At 41.9% G+C, this 17,230-nt stretch overlaps 1 protein-coding gene across 1 annotated transcript in view; it reads left to right on the top strand.

The window, feature by feature from the left end:
- The first annotated feature begins 15,865 nt into the window (after window positions 1–15,865).
- The window catches only part of CFAP58 (cilia and flagella associated protein 58), a 105,856-nt gene continuing 104,491 nt past the window's right edge, over window positions 15,866–17,230 (top strand). Inside the window, exon 1 of the mRNA XM_037805345.1 lies at window positions 15,866–15,981. Within this exon, the coding sequence (XP_037661273.1) occupies window positions 15,973–15,981 (9 nt within the window). The 5' untranslated portion in view covers window positions 15,866–15,972. The remainder of the gene's footprint in view (window positions 15,982–17,230) is intronic.

The raw sequence follows: 17,230 nt of genomic DNA, 5'->3' as shown, positions 1-17,230 counted from the left end.
TGATGACGAAATGCTGGAGTGGGCACTTCAGTTTACAAAGCCTGTTTACTGTTAACCCTCGCCTCCTGTGAAGTTAGGCCCGGTATTACGATCCCTATTTTAGAGAGAAAGAAACTGAGCACCCTGGTGGTTCTTTACAGTTCATGAAACTCACAACCTTCCATTATCTTCCCTTTGTGACCTGCCCAAATTCCACAGCCAGTAAAAGTGGCCAGGCAGGGTTTGAATGAATTCTACATCAAGCCCAACCAACGCCAGCGATCACACCTTGGGGAGATTAGTACAAGCAGTACTAAAGAATATCACCATGGCTACTGCTAGCTGTTCTTAGATCACCTTCTTCCTTTCCTCATGAATCCAGCCAGATAACTTCAACACTGGCCTGAAAGACAGAGTCTAAAAGACCAATAGGCAATGAGAAATTTTTTTCTAAAAATATCCCCTCTCCCTTGGCTGTGGGTACTTTTCAAGCTTCAACTGCTGTTCCTTACATTAGAGATAGTTATGGCAGAGTTTGGAGGGCTGGTGGGGAGGGAGGGATGGGTGATGTGTGAAACCTTCTTGAAAGAACTGTGTATTTCCAAAATGTCTGCAAGTTGAATGGATGGAGTACTCACCCACTCTCCCCAAAGCAGATGGGTAAAATTTTGGGAGTTTGGGGCACTGGACTGGGCACCACTGTGCTACCTCCTGATCCTTTGGGTAAGAATTCAGCGTAATTCTGGAGTGCCAAGGCAAGCACATGAATGGTCTTCAGGATTGTCACCTCATCTGCAAAGTTGTTTCAGCAATTTCTGACTCTGTGTGTATGTGTGTGTGTGTGTGTGTGTGTGTGTGTGTTTGTGTGTGTGTATCACATCATTAAACTTGTTTTTCTTTTAAACTTGACAATTCCACCCTCTGTGTCAAACCCTTCTTTGGCTCCCGACTGTTCTCAGGAGAAGGTCCAGTGATCTTAACCTGGCACCTAAGGCCCTTCATGAACTGGCTTCTGCTTATCTCACCAACCTCTTATCTTACTCTGTGCTCACCAACTCTTTGCAGTTCTGGGAACTTGTGGTTCTCAGAATGTGACATGCTGTCTGTCTACACTCAGTCCCCACCTCTATCCCTAGGATCTTCCCACATGCTCTGTCTTCTGCCTGCAAACATCACTCCACCTCTTCCTCCAACCTGCCATCCTCATTGCACCACACATACACACTATTTTACTGGGCTAATGTGTGCTCAGTCTCCAAGTCTCAGAATAGGTGATTTCTCCTCCAGGAAGTCTTCTTAGTCTTCTTTGTACTCCCACATCTGGGTTGGACACCCTTTCTACCTAGTTTCCATAGAACCCTGTGCTTACTCTGGAAAGCATTTTTAAAAGACAGGAAAGTACAAAGGATTCAACTTCTGGGGACATGACAGACCAAGAAGTCAGGGACTCCTTGTTGCAAATGCAGAAATGCTGAATAAAATAAACCAACAACTGAAAGAAAGAAAAGCGTATCTCCAGGTGCCAGACATGAAGAGGGAACGCAAAGGCACATGGGGGTGTCTGATGTGACTACTGGCCCAAACAGCTAAAGACTGGGAGTCAGTACCTGCTCAGATCATGGTTCTAGACAGGCAGAGATCTGCGGCTGAGAACCCCTGACTGAAGCTGGGACCCTGGAAAGGCTGCCTCTTAGTGACAGGAATATGGGGGAAAAAAACCTGCTTCATGAGCCCAGGGTAACAGCAAGGAAGACTGTGGATTCTGGGACTCTGGATGAATTAAAACAAATGTCTGCCATGAGAAATTGAAACCTACCTAGCCAACCTATGCCCCCCATAGTTGTGAGGTCCTGGTTTACACTATCTATGTGGTAAGGGAACCTTGAAGTCAAGGAAGAAATGTAAAAGCTGTTCCAAAGTGGTGAATCCTGTTGGCCCTGTCAGAAGCAAATGCAAAACCCAATTGTTTATTCTGATCTGTCATGGAATAAACAACTCCCCCTGAAGATGAGCCTATAATAAATTATAAGCCAAACTAGGAAATGAACCACACGAGGGATTGGACCAGTAAATGTAATAAAGAGGAGCATTAGCCCCTTCAGAACTTGAGATGATAGAAAATTTGAAAAAGACTACAAAATAATTGTGTTCAAAATAATTACAGAGATAAATAAAATGGTAAAACATAACTGAAAAACTGACAGGTGAATTCGAAAAGGTACAAATAAAACATAGAAATTTAAAAATATGGTCGTTTAAATGTAAATACCTCAGTAGTTGGAATTCTTTTTAAATTAAGGCAATAATAATATATCAATCCAAAATCCAACAAAAATAGTTCACTGGAAAGGGGAAAAGAAAGAAAAGTAACATGAATTTCATTTATGAATACTGTTTCAGAAATCTTAAGTAAAATATTAACAGAATCCCAGCAGCACATCAAAAGAATATTGCATGTCTTAAAAAAATGGGTTGATGAAGAAACCTTGAGGGCACTATATTGAGTGAAATAACACAGACACGTAAGGACAAATATTGCAGGGTCTCACTGATATGAACTAATTGTAATATGTAAACTCATAGACATGAAATGTAAGTTATCAGGATATAGAACAAGGCTAAAGAATGGGGAGCGGTTGCTTATTGTGAGCGAATATTCAACTAGGGTGAACTTAAACGTTTGGAAATGGACAGAGGTGATGGTAGCACATTGTGAGAATAACTAACAGTGCTGAACAGTATGTGAAGTGGTGGAAAGGGGAAGTTCAGAGTCACGTATGTCACCAGAAGGAAAGTTAGAGATTCAAAGATGGGAATTTATAAAACAGTGAATCTTGTGGTGGACAATGTCCGTGATTAACTGTACAAATATTAGAAATCTCTCTCATGAACTAGAACATATTTATGACACTATAACTAGAAGTTAATAATAGAGGGGCATATAGGAAAAAATACATACTTATTGCAAACTATATACTACAGTCAGTAGTATTTTAACATTCTTTCATCAGTATTGGTACTATACCAATACTATGAATCAATAATGGAGGGAGGGTGGTTAGGGGAATGGGAGGATTTGAATTTCCTTTTTTTGTGTGTCTTTATTTCTTTTCTGGAGTAATGAAAATGTTCTAAAAATGGAAAAAAAAAAAAACCTGTGGTGATGGATGCACAGCTGTATGATGGTACTATGGGCAATTGATTGTACACTTTGGATCTTTGGATAATTGTATGGTATGTGAACAATCTCAATAAAAAAATCAAAATAAAAAAAGAATATTGCATCACAATTAAGTGAAGTTTATAGCAAGAATGTAAGGATGGTTTATTATAAGCAAATCTATTAATGTAATTCATTATATTAATAGATTAAAAGAGAAAAATTGAAAGATCACCACCACAGATGCTGAAACCTATTAGATAAAATTTAGCATCCATTTTTGATAAAAACTCTTAACAAAAAATAAGTAAATTATGAATTCTGTAACACAATTTTAAAAAAAGATGCAATTCAGCCTCAAAGTCAATATCATGCTTAATGGGGAAATGTCAGAAACCTTCATGTTAAAGTCAGTGTAAGGTAAGGATGTCCTCTTTCACCTCTATTTGTTTTTTTTTTAAGATTTGTTAATGTATTGGCTACAAATAACAGAATACTTGATTATGATTTCATAAGTTTAAAAGACTATAAGAAATTAAACACATAGGGCTTTATTTTTCTCATGTAAGAAGTCAGTATATAGGTGGTTGAATGCCTTGATAGGTCCAAAATTGGTCAAAGGTCATGTGCACTTAATGTTTTGATAGATATTGCTGAATTGCCCTCCAAAGAGGTTTCACCAATTTAAACTATAACCAATAAAGCATGCGAGTGCCTGTTTCCCAACATCCTTGCCAATATTGACTATTTTCTAATTTTGATTAGTTTACTTTTTTAAAGGTGATAAAAAGATATTTCAGTGTTTTGATTTCCGTTTCTTTAATTATGAGTGAAACTGAACGGATTATTATTGGCTATTTTTATTTATCTTTGAACAGTCAGTCATAACCTCACCTATTTTTCAATTTATTTATTTATTTATTTTACTAATTTGTGTGAAAGTAAATGGAATTTTTTTTTTCCTGTCATAATCGTAGGTGCTGGATGAGGCTTTCAATTCTACAGTGAAAGGTATCTTGTGACAATACTGGACCAACTGCAGGGTGGCCTCATACTGTACTTCAAAGTCAGGAACATTGGAAATAAAAAAAGATTTAAATACATGGGAACAGATTTCCTGTTCACCCCTGGCTGTGGTTATCCCAGCATATGCAATAAAATATGGGACAATGGGAAAGACAGGAAGCCAGTCCTAGTCATGAGGGTCTGTTGGATGGAAAAACAGGGCACTTGCCTTGATTTGGTCAATCTTTCACCACCCTGAATTCACCTCTGCATGGAATTTAAGAGATAATAACAAGTTAGTTTACAGAAGGTTTCACTGGAATGGGCTTCCTCACTGAGATCTCAGAGGTGTCAGTTGAAGAAGATGGATGATTTACATTGGGCTATTTCATTCCTCAAGGTCAATGCTGGGGACTCTCCTCCCCTAGGAATGTTGGAGCCAGGAGGGCCTTAAGAGGTTATTACTGACCCAGATGAAGCCCAGAAAAGTTAGGTGACCTTCTCAGTCACATTGCTAGTTAGTGACAGAATAATAATAGCTAACATTTCTACTATGTGCTAGGTATTGCTCTAAGCACTTCACACATAATAACTCACTTAATTCTAGTAACAATCCTATGCAGTAGGTATCATTAGCTTTCTCATTTAACAGATGAAGAAACTGAGGCACAGAGAGGCTAAGTAACTTGCCCAAGGCAGAACCAAGATTTGAACCAGGCACTTGCCCTCACCAACTATATCTTTTTTGTTCAAAGTCAATCCCCTTTAAACATGCAACTGCACTGAATTTCCCCAAGAATGAGATTACAATAGATGGTGTTTTTTAAACTTTTCTGAAAATACATTTTATCTCTGTTCCAGTTAGCCAATGCTGCTGTTATGCAAAACACCAGAAATGGATTGGCTTTTATAAAGGGGGTTTATTTGTTTACAAAGTTACAGTCTTAAGGCCATAAAGCGTCCAAGGTAAGGCATCAACAATAGGGTACCTTCACTGGAGAAAAGTCATTGGCATCCGGAAACCCTCTGTTAGCTCGGAAGGCACATGGCTGGTGTCTGCTTGCCCCTAGGTTGCATTTCAAAGTGGCGTTCTCCAAAGTGTTGCTCTTGGGGCTTTTTGTCCTCTTCTAGCTGCAGCCACTCTTCAAAATGTCACTCTCAGTTGCTCTGAGTCCCCTGTCTGTGAATTCCTTTATATGACTTCGGTGATCCAATTAACACCCACCCTGAATGGATGGGGTAACACCTCCATGGAAACTATCCAATCAAAGTCATCACCCACAGTTGGGTGGGTCATATCTCCATGGAAACATCCAATCAAAAGGTCACACTTTAATCAAAAAGATTAACTAATCTGCCCCCACAAGATTGCATCAAAGATAATGGTGTTTTGGGGGCCATAATACATCCAAACCAGTACAACCTCACACCCAGTATGCTCACACATACAAGTGTCTTATAATCAAAAGAGTTTCCTCAAAACAAAACTTATGCTTACACATGTGATACACTCTGATACGTTCCCTGTTTTTTTCTCTATTCATCTCTTACTCATCTTTGAGAAAATGCATGCCACAACTCACTAATGATTCACAATCCAGTTTGAAAAAAATTATTCTTTAAAACACTTGTCTAATTCACATCTCAGTTCTGAAAGCTCTTAATGGTTTGTACATTTTCCATCCACACACACCAGTTGGAGTGGCAATCAAAAATTTGTTGGATAATTTCTATAAAGCTTATTTCTGGCCGGTAGATATTTATTGCTATCTCTGTAGTTAATGTCTAAAGGCAGTACACTGGGGCCTTAAAAACTATCACTACGCTGTGACCTTAGTAAGACCTTCCTCCACTCATATATTTATCCATTCATTCATTCAACAAATATTGAGCACCTACTATATGCCAGGCATTGTGCTAGATCAGAAGTTACCAAACTATGGTTGGCAGGCCAAATCCAGAGTGCTACCTGTTTCTGTAAATAAACTTTATTAGAACTAGCAATGCCATTCATTAAAGTATGTCTGTGGCTGCTTTTACACTATGATGGCAGAGTTGAGTAGTTTTTACAGGGACCACATGGCTTGCAAAGCCCAAAATCTTTCTTCCTTCCTCCTTCCCTCCCTCTCTCCCTTCCTCCCTACCTTCCTTTCTACCTTCTTTCCTTCCTTCCTCTTTGAAGTTATAGAAAAATAATGCATAAAATACAGAGATCCCATAACTACCCTGTTAGTAACACCTTGCATTAATGTGGTACATTTGTTACAATTGATGAAAGGACATTTTAATATTTGCATTATTAGCTATAGTCCATGGTTTACATTAGTGTTTACTGCTTGGGTTGTAAAGTCCTATTTTCAAAAAATTTTTTATTCTAGTAACATATGTACAACATAAAATTTCCCATTTTAACCCCTGTGCTGGTTTGAATGTATTATGTCCCCCAAAATGCCATTATCTTTGATGTAATCTTGTGTGGGCAACTTATTAGTGTTGATTAGATTGTAATTCTTTTATTGAGTGTTTCCATGGAGATGCGACCCACCCAACTATAGGTGATAACTCTGATTGGATAATTTCCATGGAGGCATGGCCACGCCCATTCAGCATGGGCCATGATTAGTTTACTGGAGCCCTATAAAAGCTCAGACAGAAGGAGCGAGCTTGCTACAGCCAAGAGGGACACTTTGAAGAAAGCACAGGAGCTGTTAGAGTAGCTGCTGCTTACAGAGACATTTTGGAGATGGCCTTTGAAAGCAGACTTTTGCTCCGGAGAAGCTAAGAGAGGACAAACACCCCAAGAGCAACTAAGAATGATATTTTTGAGGGACTGCAGCCTGGAGAGGAACGTCCTGGGAGAAAGCCATTTTGAAACCAGAACTGTGGAGCAGGCGCCAGCCACGTGCCTTCTCAGCTAAACAGAGGTTTTCTGGACGCCATTGGCCATCTGCCAGTGAAGGTACCCGATTGTCGATGTGTTACCTAGGACACTTTACGGCCTTAAGACTGTAACTTTGTAACCAAATAAACCCCCTTTTATAAAAGCCAATCCATCTCTGGTGTTTTGCATTCCGGCAGCATTAGCAAACTAGAACCACATTCACGTATATGCGCTGTTGATTGCATTTACAATGTTGTGCTACCAAAATTTTTCTTAATCTGTCTCTTTATAAAAAAATTTTGCTGCCCCTGGTGCTAGATTCTAAAATACAATGGTGAGCATCAGAGACTGATCTCTGTCCTGGAGTCTACTGCTTAGTTTAAATTGGTCTTCACACCCTTCGAGGGAAAAAATCTTGTCTTAGTCAATTTTTGCCTCTCTCGCTGCCTGGGAGAGCACCTGGCTCACAGTATATGCTACTGCTGAAATTATTCAGTGGTTCTGGCAGCAGATTTTGGAAAAAAAACAACTTACCTACAGGGTAGAAAACAGAGTTTATTCCATTGACATGGCAGAGTTTCATTTTATAGATGCTTATATTCCTCACCTAGGAGAATCAAGAAGTCAACTTTTATTGAGTTCCTATTGAGTAAGAAAAAAAGACATGGTTTTGAGGCACTTACGTTGAGCATGGGAAAAGAAAACAGGTAAATGCATTTTATTGTAATCCTTATTGCTTCTGTTTGCGGTCCTGGTGTGTGCTTGGAGATGATTTGTCTTTACTTTAGAATCTTAAATGTTGTGTTCCAATAGCTTCCAACTTTCCTTAGTCACCATTTACTTCCGGGAGTAATTGCTTGAGTGCCTAAGTGTATAAGTTAATTGTATTTCTTATTCATTCATTCATTTTGCTTCCACCAAACTTTATATTTTGAGTGTCTCCTATGGGTCAGCCCCATAGATATATAAAAGAGAAGAGTGGTCCTCCCAGTCTGGTGGAAGAGACACAGCTTGGAGGGGGTAAACAAAAAATCAAAATACAGTATAATAAATACCAATAACCAAGAGAGGCTCAGATTTTCTAGCAGCACAGAAGCCTTCCAAACTGGGGAAGACTTCCTGGAGGAGGTGACCCTGAGCTGAAAGAGTCTTGAAAGAGTTATCTGAACAGAGGAGACATAGGCTATTCCAGACAACGGGACCCACATTTGTAATGTCTAGAGGTGTTTGAAAACATGTTGCTTTCAGGGGATAATTGAAATAAAAGCATGGACCCCTATCAAAGGGATTTAAGCTTTGATTATGATTGATTGACTAATTCTAGTGGGAATAGATTGTGTGGAGCCACTTAGTCTTTTTAACCAATCTGGTCAGCTAGTTGGTTTGTTTAAGTGTTCACCTGTCCTAGAGAGGACATCAAAACTGCAACCTTGGGCCTCTTGGGCATGAAACACCAACCGAATAAGCTGGCCTAACCAGTCATACCCCAAAGGCATCTGACTGGGAGATGGACAGTTGCTGTTAGCCAAAAAATTTCAAGGCAGGTGAAATGACTGGGTGGTTGTGACAGTCTTGTTCTCCTGGTAAAAATGATTTCCAGCAGTGTCAGGCTCGTCTGCATGCCTGACCTTTCAATCACTCTAACAAATCTGCCCAAGCTTCGCTGCCTCCTCAAAGACCAAGAGGGGAGTTTGTATGGAGAGCCGTTGGGAAGCAATGCCAAGTGCTCAACAAATGATCTGTTAAGTTAGGTCTGCAGCAGGCTGGAAAAGTAGCAGATTAAAGGAATAAAATATGCCTCAAACTGTTTTGGAGAGCACTAGTCAGCTGGGACCCTTCTCTGTCATCTAAGGTGACCATGGGGTCGGCTGATAAATGATAACAATTTTCTGCAGCACGTGGACTTTTAATCTTCCCAACAGCCTGGAGGAGAAATGTTAGACATGATGAATGGAGCAGTTTTTACCATGCCGTTTGGGGCACCAAATGCAGTCTTTAGAATTTTGTGGATACTAAATCCAGCAATATCACAAGAATGCCTATGCAAACGGTACCTGTGTTGGTCAGGGTTTTTATTTTTATTTATTTTTAGATACAAGCAATAGATGCTCACTTCAGCTAGCTTAACAAAAAAAGTGTATTTATTATAAGGATGCATAGTATCTAGCAGAGCCCAATATAGAAAGTGTCGTTGGGCCTCCCCAGGGACTATTACCAGGCCCTGAAAAAGCACTGGCAACCAAGCAAGCCCCTTCTCCCCCATCCTTTTCTCCCTTTCTTGGGGTTTTCCCTCCTTATTCATTTAATTTGTTCTTCCCTCTATGTAGCCTGCCTTTCTCTTCCTCTCCTGGGCATCACATACTCTGTTCCAGTCTCCAGCAATACTGACTTGCTGCTCTTGGTCCCAGTTATAAATTCCCAGGGAAAGTAACAGAAATGGCCTCACAGAGGTCAGGTATCTACATCTATGGCCTTGGGGAGGCAGGCAGGGCCACCTAGAACTTCATGGTTCCAGGAAGGCACATCCATCTGGGTGGGCTCTGAGAAGGGGATGGTGGGCTCTGCACATTCACCCCCAGTTGCCTCTAGGACCTCTGATTCATTTGAGGAACGGTTTTCTTTTAAGGTGCAGTTGCTATGTGTGGCAGGCTGGAAATTTACATGTAGGGCTGTGTGATTGTTTGAAGCTGTATGTACCCCAGAAAAGATCATGTTCAGAAAAGCTAAGCTAATCCATTCCTGTGGGTGTAAACCCATTGTGGGTGTGGACTCATTATAAGTAGGATCTTTTGGTGAGTAGAGTCTTAAGTTGAGATATGCCCCACCTCAATCAGGGTGGGTCTTAATCCACTTACTAGAGTCCTTTATAAGAAGATAAAAGACAGAAAAAAGCCCCAGAGAAGCTGAGAGAGAAGCATCCAGAGCTGGAAGCAATGAAATCCAGAAGAGAAGAGAAGAGACCAGGAGCTGCCGCCCTGTGCCTGGCCATGTGACAGAGAAGCTGAGGATAGTTGGTAGCCAGTCCTCGGGGAGAAAGCATCGCCTGTAGATGCCTTGAGTTGGACATTTTCACGGCCTCAGAACTGCAAGCTTGTCAGTTAATAAATCCCCACTGTAAAATCCAACCCATTTCTGGTTTATTGCATATCATCAGCTTTAGCAAACTAAAACAGGCTGCATGTCAGTATTTCTTCCTGCTTTTCTGGAGGATAATTTTATATCCTCATTGGGTGCTGTTGAATAGGTGAGCACTGTTGTGCATAATGCTATTCCTATTACTTTATTACAGCACACAGTTTAGAGGACCTAGGAGGGTACTGATGGGGCAATTATTTCCAAGTTCAAACAAGGAACTCTGCAGAGGTGTTATAGTTCATGATCATTTATCCAGTTATCTGGCAGAATGAATGGGTGTGTGTTCAGCTGTCACTGGTCCTTGAGTTTGCAGCCACTTCTCTGCTATTCTTCGAAGGTGTTCACCCCACACCCTTTCATAAACATTAGTGTCCCCCGTTCCTGGGTAGGGAGCCCACCCTCCCTATAGAATGATTTTTGCATTCTTGCTTTGGTATCTGCTCAGTGCTATTTCCCATACTCTGGATTCCTTCTATTTTCTTCCATATCTCTAAGTCATATATATAATTTAATTTCAAGGGCTATGTCTTCCATGGAGCTTTTGCTCATATGCTGTCCTTCACTGGTTTTCCTTATTTTAGGATTCATTCAACAATCATTCACTCAATAATTATTTATTGAGCAGAGTGCTGGCTACTGGAGACACAGAGCTAAACAGGACATATGTGATCCTTGCTTTCTCATTGCTTCAAAGTCTGGTAGGCAAGACGGATATTAAACAACAATTTATATACATACATAATTAATAAATTACCATTGTGAGACATTCCATGAATGAGAAATGCAAGGTACTTGAAAAGAAAAGGTAGTCTGGTTGTGTGTGTGTGCGTGCGTGTGTGTGTGTGTGTGTGTGTGTGTGTGTGTGTGTGGTGTGGGGGCAGGGGGATGGTGGGGGAGACTAGTCAGGAAACGGCTGCCTGAGGAAGTGAGACCTGAAGGAAGAAGAGAGGGAGGTCAGCCAGATAAAGAGGGGAGATCAACATTTGTGAAGTCCCTACAGAAGGAAAGAACAAGACCTACTCAAGGAATTGAAAGAAGCCAGCATGGCAAGGAGTGTGGGAGAAGGTGCTGGAAGGTCAAAGGGGCCGGATTACACAGAATCTTGTCCTGACACCCATATTTTAGTGCTTTCTACATTCTGTTTTCTAAATTGTTGGGGAGGGGGGGCAGAAGGGGTGGCATGCATATTTTGCTTCTCCTTATATGACTTCAGGGTGGGCGTCTTATGTCTGACTTCTTTTGTATTCCCCACAGTGTGCAGCATAGGGTTGGGCATATAATAAGTGCTCAATAAATGAAATGAACTGGGTATAATGAGAACCAAGATTGGAGATTAAGAGAAGCACACTTATTCATCTAAGTTAGAGGCTACCAATTTCCATGGATGTTTCTCCTGGAGTCTAGCGGGTGACTCCAGAGGCAGAGTTGGCCTATTAATAGTCTTGGTAGTATGATGCCACCTAGTGCTTCTTTTTATTATAACAACAAAGGGGAGCAGAGTGGGAAGTAAACAGTCTTCCATAATCCAGAAAACTGTAAATCAAACATTTTCTTTCCATCAGCATAAATTAATTTGTTCAACCATCCCTCCCTCCCTCCATCCATTCATCCATCATGTGCATGCACACCTGCATCTCTTTCCTGTGAGTTAAACGCGTCATGTTCCTTTCCACCTCCTTATGATTCCCTGTTCCCGTCGGTTGGATCTTTCTATCCACATATCATAAACGGTGCTCTCAGGTATCAGTGTCTAGCTTCCCTGAGCTCCCATACCGCTTCTGTCCACATGACATGTACTGAATGATACCATCATATTGTGTGCAAATTAACTGTAGAGGTTCCTTTCTCTCTTTCCTCCAACTTTGTGGTTCCTGTGGCCAGCCTTGTGCTTGTCAGGTAGCAGGTGCTTAAAAAAAGTGTTTGCTAGATTGAATTGCTGTCCCCTTGGCAAGCCTCTGCTTGTGAAATGATCCTTTAGGGAATTCCTAGGAAATATGAAGCACTTAATCCTACAATTGACACCAGTGCTTGATCTGAGTGGCCAAGACCCCCTAGGTCTTTCTCTGTTATTATGTATCTTCAGGAATATTATAGAGTCTCTCTAGATCATGGTGGTCCCAAGAGCTGGCAGTCCCAAGTTTAATCAGGTTTCCTGTAAACACACAAAATAACTTGAGTCACGTTGCCCAACCCCCCTCCACTCCATTTCTATTAGCTCAGCTTGCAATTCGGTTTAACCTGCTTCTCTAGCTTCATGATTCTGCTACTTCTCCCGCTACTTGCATTATGCCTCAGCCACATTTTGCCCTGTTTGCCCACCACATATACAGTTTGAGTTCATGGATGAGAGATCATTGTACAGATGTAAATTTTCTTCCAGATTAATTCATAAATTCAATGCAATGCAGTTCCAAAGAAAATTCTCATGAGGAACTTCAAACTCATCCCAAAAATTCTATGGGAGGATATAGGTCCATGAATAGTCGAAGCTATTTTGACATAGAAAAAGTAGGGATGAGGACTTGCCCTTCAACCTTGATGACTGACTACAAAACCATAGTGTGCCAGTTTGAATGTATTATGTCCCCCCAAACGCCATTATCTTCAATGTAATCTTGTGTGGGCAGATGTTATCAGTGTTGATTAGATTGTTATTCTTTGAGTGTTTCTTTGGAATGCGCCCCACCCAACTGTGGGCGATGACTCTGATTGGATAATTTCCATGGAGGTGTTGCTCTGCCCATTCAGGTTGGGTCTAAATTGAGTCACTGGATCCATATAAATGAGCTGATGGACAGAGGGAACTCAGTGCAGCTGTGAGTGACATTTTGAAGAGGAGTTACAGCCAAGAGGGACATTCTGAAGAACGCCCAGGAGCTGAGAGAGGAGCTGCAGATGAGAGACAGTTTGAAGACAGCTGTTGAAAACAGACTCTTGCTCTGGAGAAGCTAAGAGAGGACAAACACTCCAAGTGCAACTAAGAGTGACATTTTTGAGGAACTGCAGCCTAGAGAGGAACATCCTGAGAGAAAGCTGTTTTGAAACCAGGACTTTGGAGCAGACACCAGCCATGTGCCTTCCCAGCTAACAGAGGTTTTCTGGACACCACTGGCCATCCTCCAGCGAAGGTGCCCGATTGCTGATGTGTTACCTTGGAAACTTTATGGCCTTAAGACTGTAACTGTGTAATGAAATAAACCTCCTTTTATAAAAGCCAATCCATCTCTGGTGTTTTGCATTCCGGCAGCATTAGCAAACTAGATCACATAGTAATAAAAACCTTGTCATACAGCACAGGAAGAGACCAGAGAGCTCAGAACAGACCCATGTGTATGTGGGAACTTTCCCAAACCACTTGGGAAAGAATGCATTGTTTAATAAAGGATATGATGGAAAAGCAGCTCATTCCATGGAGAAAAATAACACTTGATCCCTATTTCATGCCATGAACAAAGGTGAATTCTAGAAGGATCAGAAATCAGAATGTGAAAAGTAAAGCTATGAAGCTAATACAAGAAAATGACAGAGAATATCTTTATGACCTCGGGGTTGAGAAAAACCTTTGAAATCATACAGAGAAAGCATATAAAAAGTAAAAAAAAAAAAAGAAAAAGAAAAAGAAAATAGACAAAGGGTCACACTATCAAAATTAAGGATTACTATTTCACAAAATACATCACAAGCACAGTTTCCAGTCTTTGAAAGCAGATTTATGTTCAGACTTTACCACAACCTATAGCAAATCAAAAAGAAAAAGACCAATTAAAAAAATAGGCAAAGGCTATGTATAGGCAAATCACAGCAGGGAACCCTAAATGGACTATGATATATGAAGAAATGCTCAATTTCACTGATAGTTAGAGAAATGCGAATTAAACCCAAAATACTCTACTTCTACAATACTGACAAAAATTAGAAAATTGGCTAATATGATGAGTCAGTATTTGTAAAGCACTTAGGATAGTATCTGGCACTTAGTAAACACTATTTGAGTGCTTGAGAATAAATAAATTACTACATGCTGGCAAGGACAGCAGTGGGGGATAGAATCTAGGAGTGTATGGGGAGCAGCCATTCTGGAGCATAATCAAGCAAGCTAGCAATACTTGGTGAAGTTAAATACCCAGGGATTCCACTAGGCTATTGGGCACCTCTGAGCAGATGAATTAGAAAAAACCACACTCTCTGGATAGTCACAACTGTCTAGATTCATGGCTTGACCAGGGAATGGAGCTTTGGTGGGAAGAAAAAGACTCATTTTCTTCTAGCAGTCAAAGCCCTCTGCCAAGGTACATGGCTTAGGAGAGAAAGCAGGCCTTATTGATTTTGTTTTTGTTTTTGTTTTTTTAATCCCCACTAGCACCTCGGCTGGATTCCATGGTCTGTGCACCCCCTATGACTTAATGTCACTCCTAGAAATATATTTCAGAGGAATAGTGCACAGGTCCACAAGGGGCCACAAGGATGGTCATCACTGTGGTGTTTGCAGCACTGGAGAGTTGGAGGTGTCCATTACTTGGGGAATGGAAGGAAAATGTGGTAAATGCACGATATGGAATGCTATGCAGCAATCAGAAGCAATGAACTACAATGAATTACAATACCAAGTGCAACAAGGATGAATCTTTCAAAAGAACGTTGGGTTTAAAAAGAAGAAAATAAGATGATTTTAAAAGTCTGATCATGTTATTAAAATTAAAATATATACACATGAACAAAAAGGCTGTACATTTTTCAAAACTACATAGCAGCAGGGATGCCTATAGGGTTGAGGATGGGAGTTGGGGGTTGGGGTGGGAGTAGGGATGGGAATGAAGAGGAAAAAAAATAAATAAGAGAGGGACCTTACCTGTTTCATGAGCCCAAGCAATATAATGCAACTTTGCACTTGAGGTCCAAAGGGAAGGTGAAGGAGAAGGAAGAGAAAGAAAAGGAGAAGGAGAGCAAGAAGGAGAAAGAAGGAGGAGGAGGAGGAGGGGATGTGGAGGACGAGGAGGAAGAGAGGAGGAAAAAAGGGGGAAAGGGAGAGGAAGGAGGAGAAGGGGAGAAAAAGGCAATGGGAGAGAAGCCCCAGATGCTATGGAGGGTTTCACGCCGTGACTCCACAATTTTCCAAAGTGCTTCCTAGTTCCTTACCCTATTTTCCTCACCAGTAGTGAGTGACTCTAAATCTTTTGAAGGCGGGGTCTGTGTTTTCTCTCCTTAGTTGTCCCTCCGTGTCTTGCACACAGTAGTTGCTTCTTAAGGGTTGAACTGACCTGAACTGAAATTATTTCTTGTTCCTCTCTGTCACAGGGAGCAGAGCGTATGGCTGGTCTGCCTCATCCAGAACACTCTGATTCACATTTCCTTCTAAGCCTTTGTCCTTGGGTCTCAATTACTGGCTCCCCAACCTCCCCCACCGTGCTCTTTCTGGGATGCCTCTTCCAGTGCGCCCTCTGGTTTCTTTTTGGTGTTTCTAACTTCTGTGCACACTTTAGGACTCCTCCCACCCTCTTAGAGGCACTGCCCCTCATTTCATAGGCTCCGCCTCGTTTAGGGAATATTTGCATATAACTCTGGAAACACTGCCTAGGTGCGGCTTTAGAGGCTCCTCCCCTTTTGAACGTCAGCAAGCGCACCAAGAGGGCGTGGCGGTTGCCAGGCGACAAGAGGACGCGCCGAGCGCCGGGTTTCGGCCCTTGGCAGGGGGTAGAGATAACGTGGCGCGGTTTTAGACGCTGGGGGCAGTGCGCAGCCCCTTCTCCAGACTCCGGCCCAGTTTCCGCGATCTCTACAGCAGCCTCAGAGGCCGCCCCCAGAGAGCGTCAGGATGACTGAGGTCAGGAGTCAGCGCCCTCTCTCTGTCGCCTCTCGCTCGAACCCTCCCCACTGTCCTCTCTCCTACTGTCGACTCATCCTCAGTCACATCCACTGATTCCGATATCCCCCCAGCAATACATCCCATTCTCCCCCGCAGCCTCACCTCCCCTTCTCACGGTTGGCTCTGACTCCTATTTCCCCCTTCCGGTTCCTCCTTCAATTTGGTGGACATTTACTCCCTGCCCCGCCTCCACCCTCCACTATTAAACTGGTGTTGTGCTAACCGCAGTGTGAAATTCATGAGTTCTTAGATCCACACATCACAAGCAACCATCCCTAGACTTTATCACCTAGCCATTAGGTGATAACACAAGAGATGTGCACATAGAAATACTGGAGACGGCTAAGTTGACTAGGAGAGTCTGGAAGAAGACTTCATAGACACCTACTGTCATCCATTCACTGCCCCTGTCCACACTAATTTCCTGTTATCTGATCACCTCTGTAACACACTTTCATTAAAGCCCTTCACCCCACCACTGCTTCTCTTCATTCATTGACTCCTGTGTCATTCATTTATCTTGTAGCCTCCGTTCACTCTCTCATATTATAGTAGACCCCATCTTCAGCCTCATTGATGAAAGGTCATTTCTGCCATCCTTCAATGACCCCTTGTCTTAACCCTGATAATCTCAGGTCCTTGTTCACTTGCCATTCACAGTGTCCATCCACTCCCATCCTCCTGCAGTCATAAGGCCCTACCCAAGTCCTTCATCACCCCATTAGAGCCCTCCACCATCTGACCCATCATGGTCAGTTCACGACCAGCTACATCATTTGTGGGGCCCAGGGAAAAATTAAAACATAGGGCTCCTCGTTTAAAAAAAATTAAGACAGCAGAACATTAAACCAAGGATGAAGACTTTCCAAGCTCTGTGCCCTGTGGAACTGCTCAGGTCACACAACTATGAAGCTGGTCCTGTCCCAGCTTCTTTCCCCATCATGCCTCTGGCCCTATTTCAGTTCCTCTCCTTGTATCCTCCATACCATTCACATCCCCTCATCACTCCATATCCTCCATCTCTAGTCTCCTTTTATGGACTCCTTCTTCCTGTGATCAGCAACCCCCAGTCTCTTCTACTGCCCAATCCCTTCTAAACCCTCCATCTTCTGCACTCGTCTGGGCTCCATCATGCTCATCTCTCTCTGACATAACTGCTCCCATAGCCTCATTACTTCTTCCTATTACCCACACTCATTCACATCTT

Source organism: Choloepus didactylus, chromosome 15 (genome assembly GCF_015220235.1).
Source record: "Choloepus didactylus isolate mChoDid1 chromosome 15, mChoDid1.pri, whole genome shotgun sequence".
Classification (NCBI taxonomy): Eukaryota; Metazoa; Chordata; class Mammalia; order Pilosa; family Megalonychidae; genus Choloepus; species Choloepus didactylus.
Note: the sequence above shows the minus strand (reverse complement) of the source record. Positions and strands in the feature narration are given on the sequence as shown.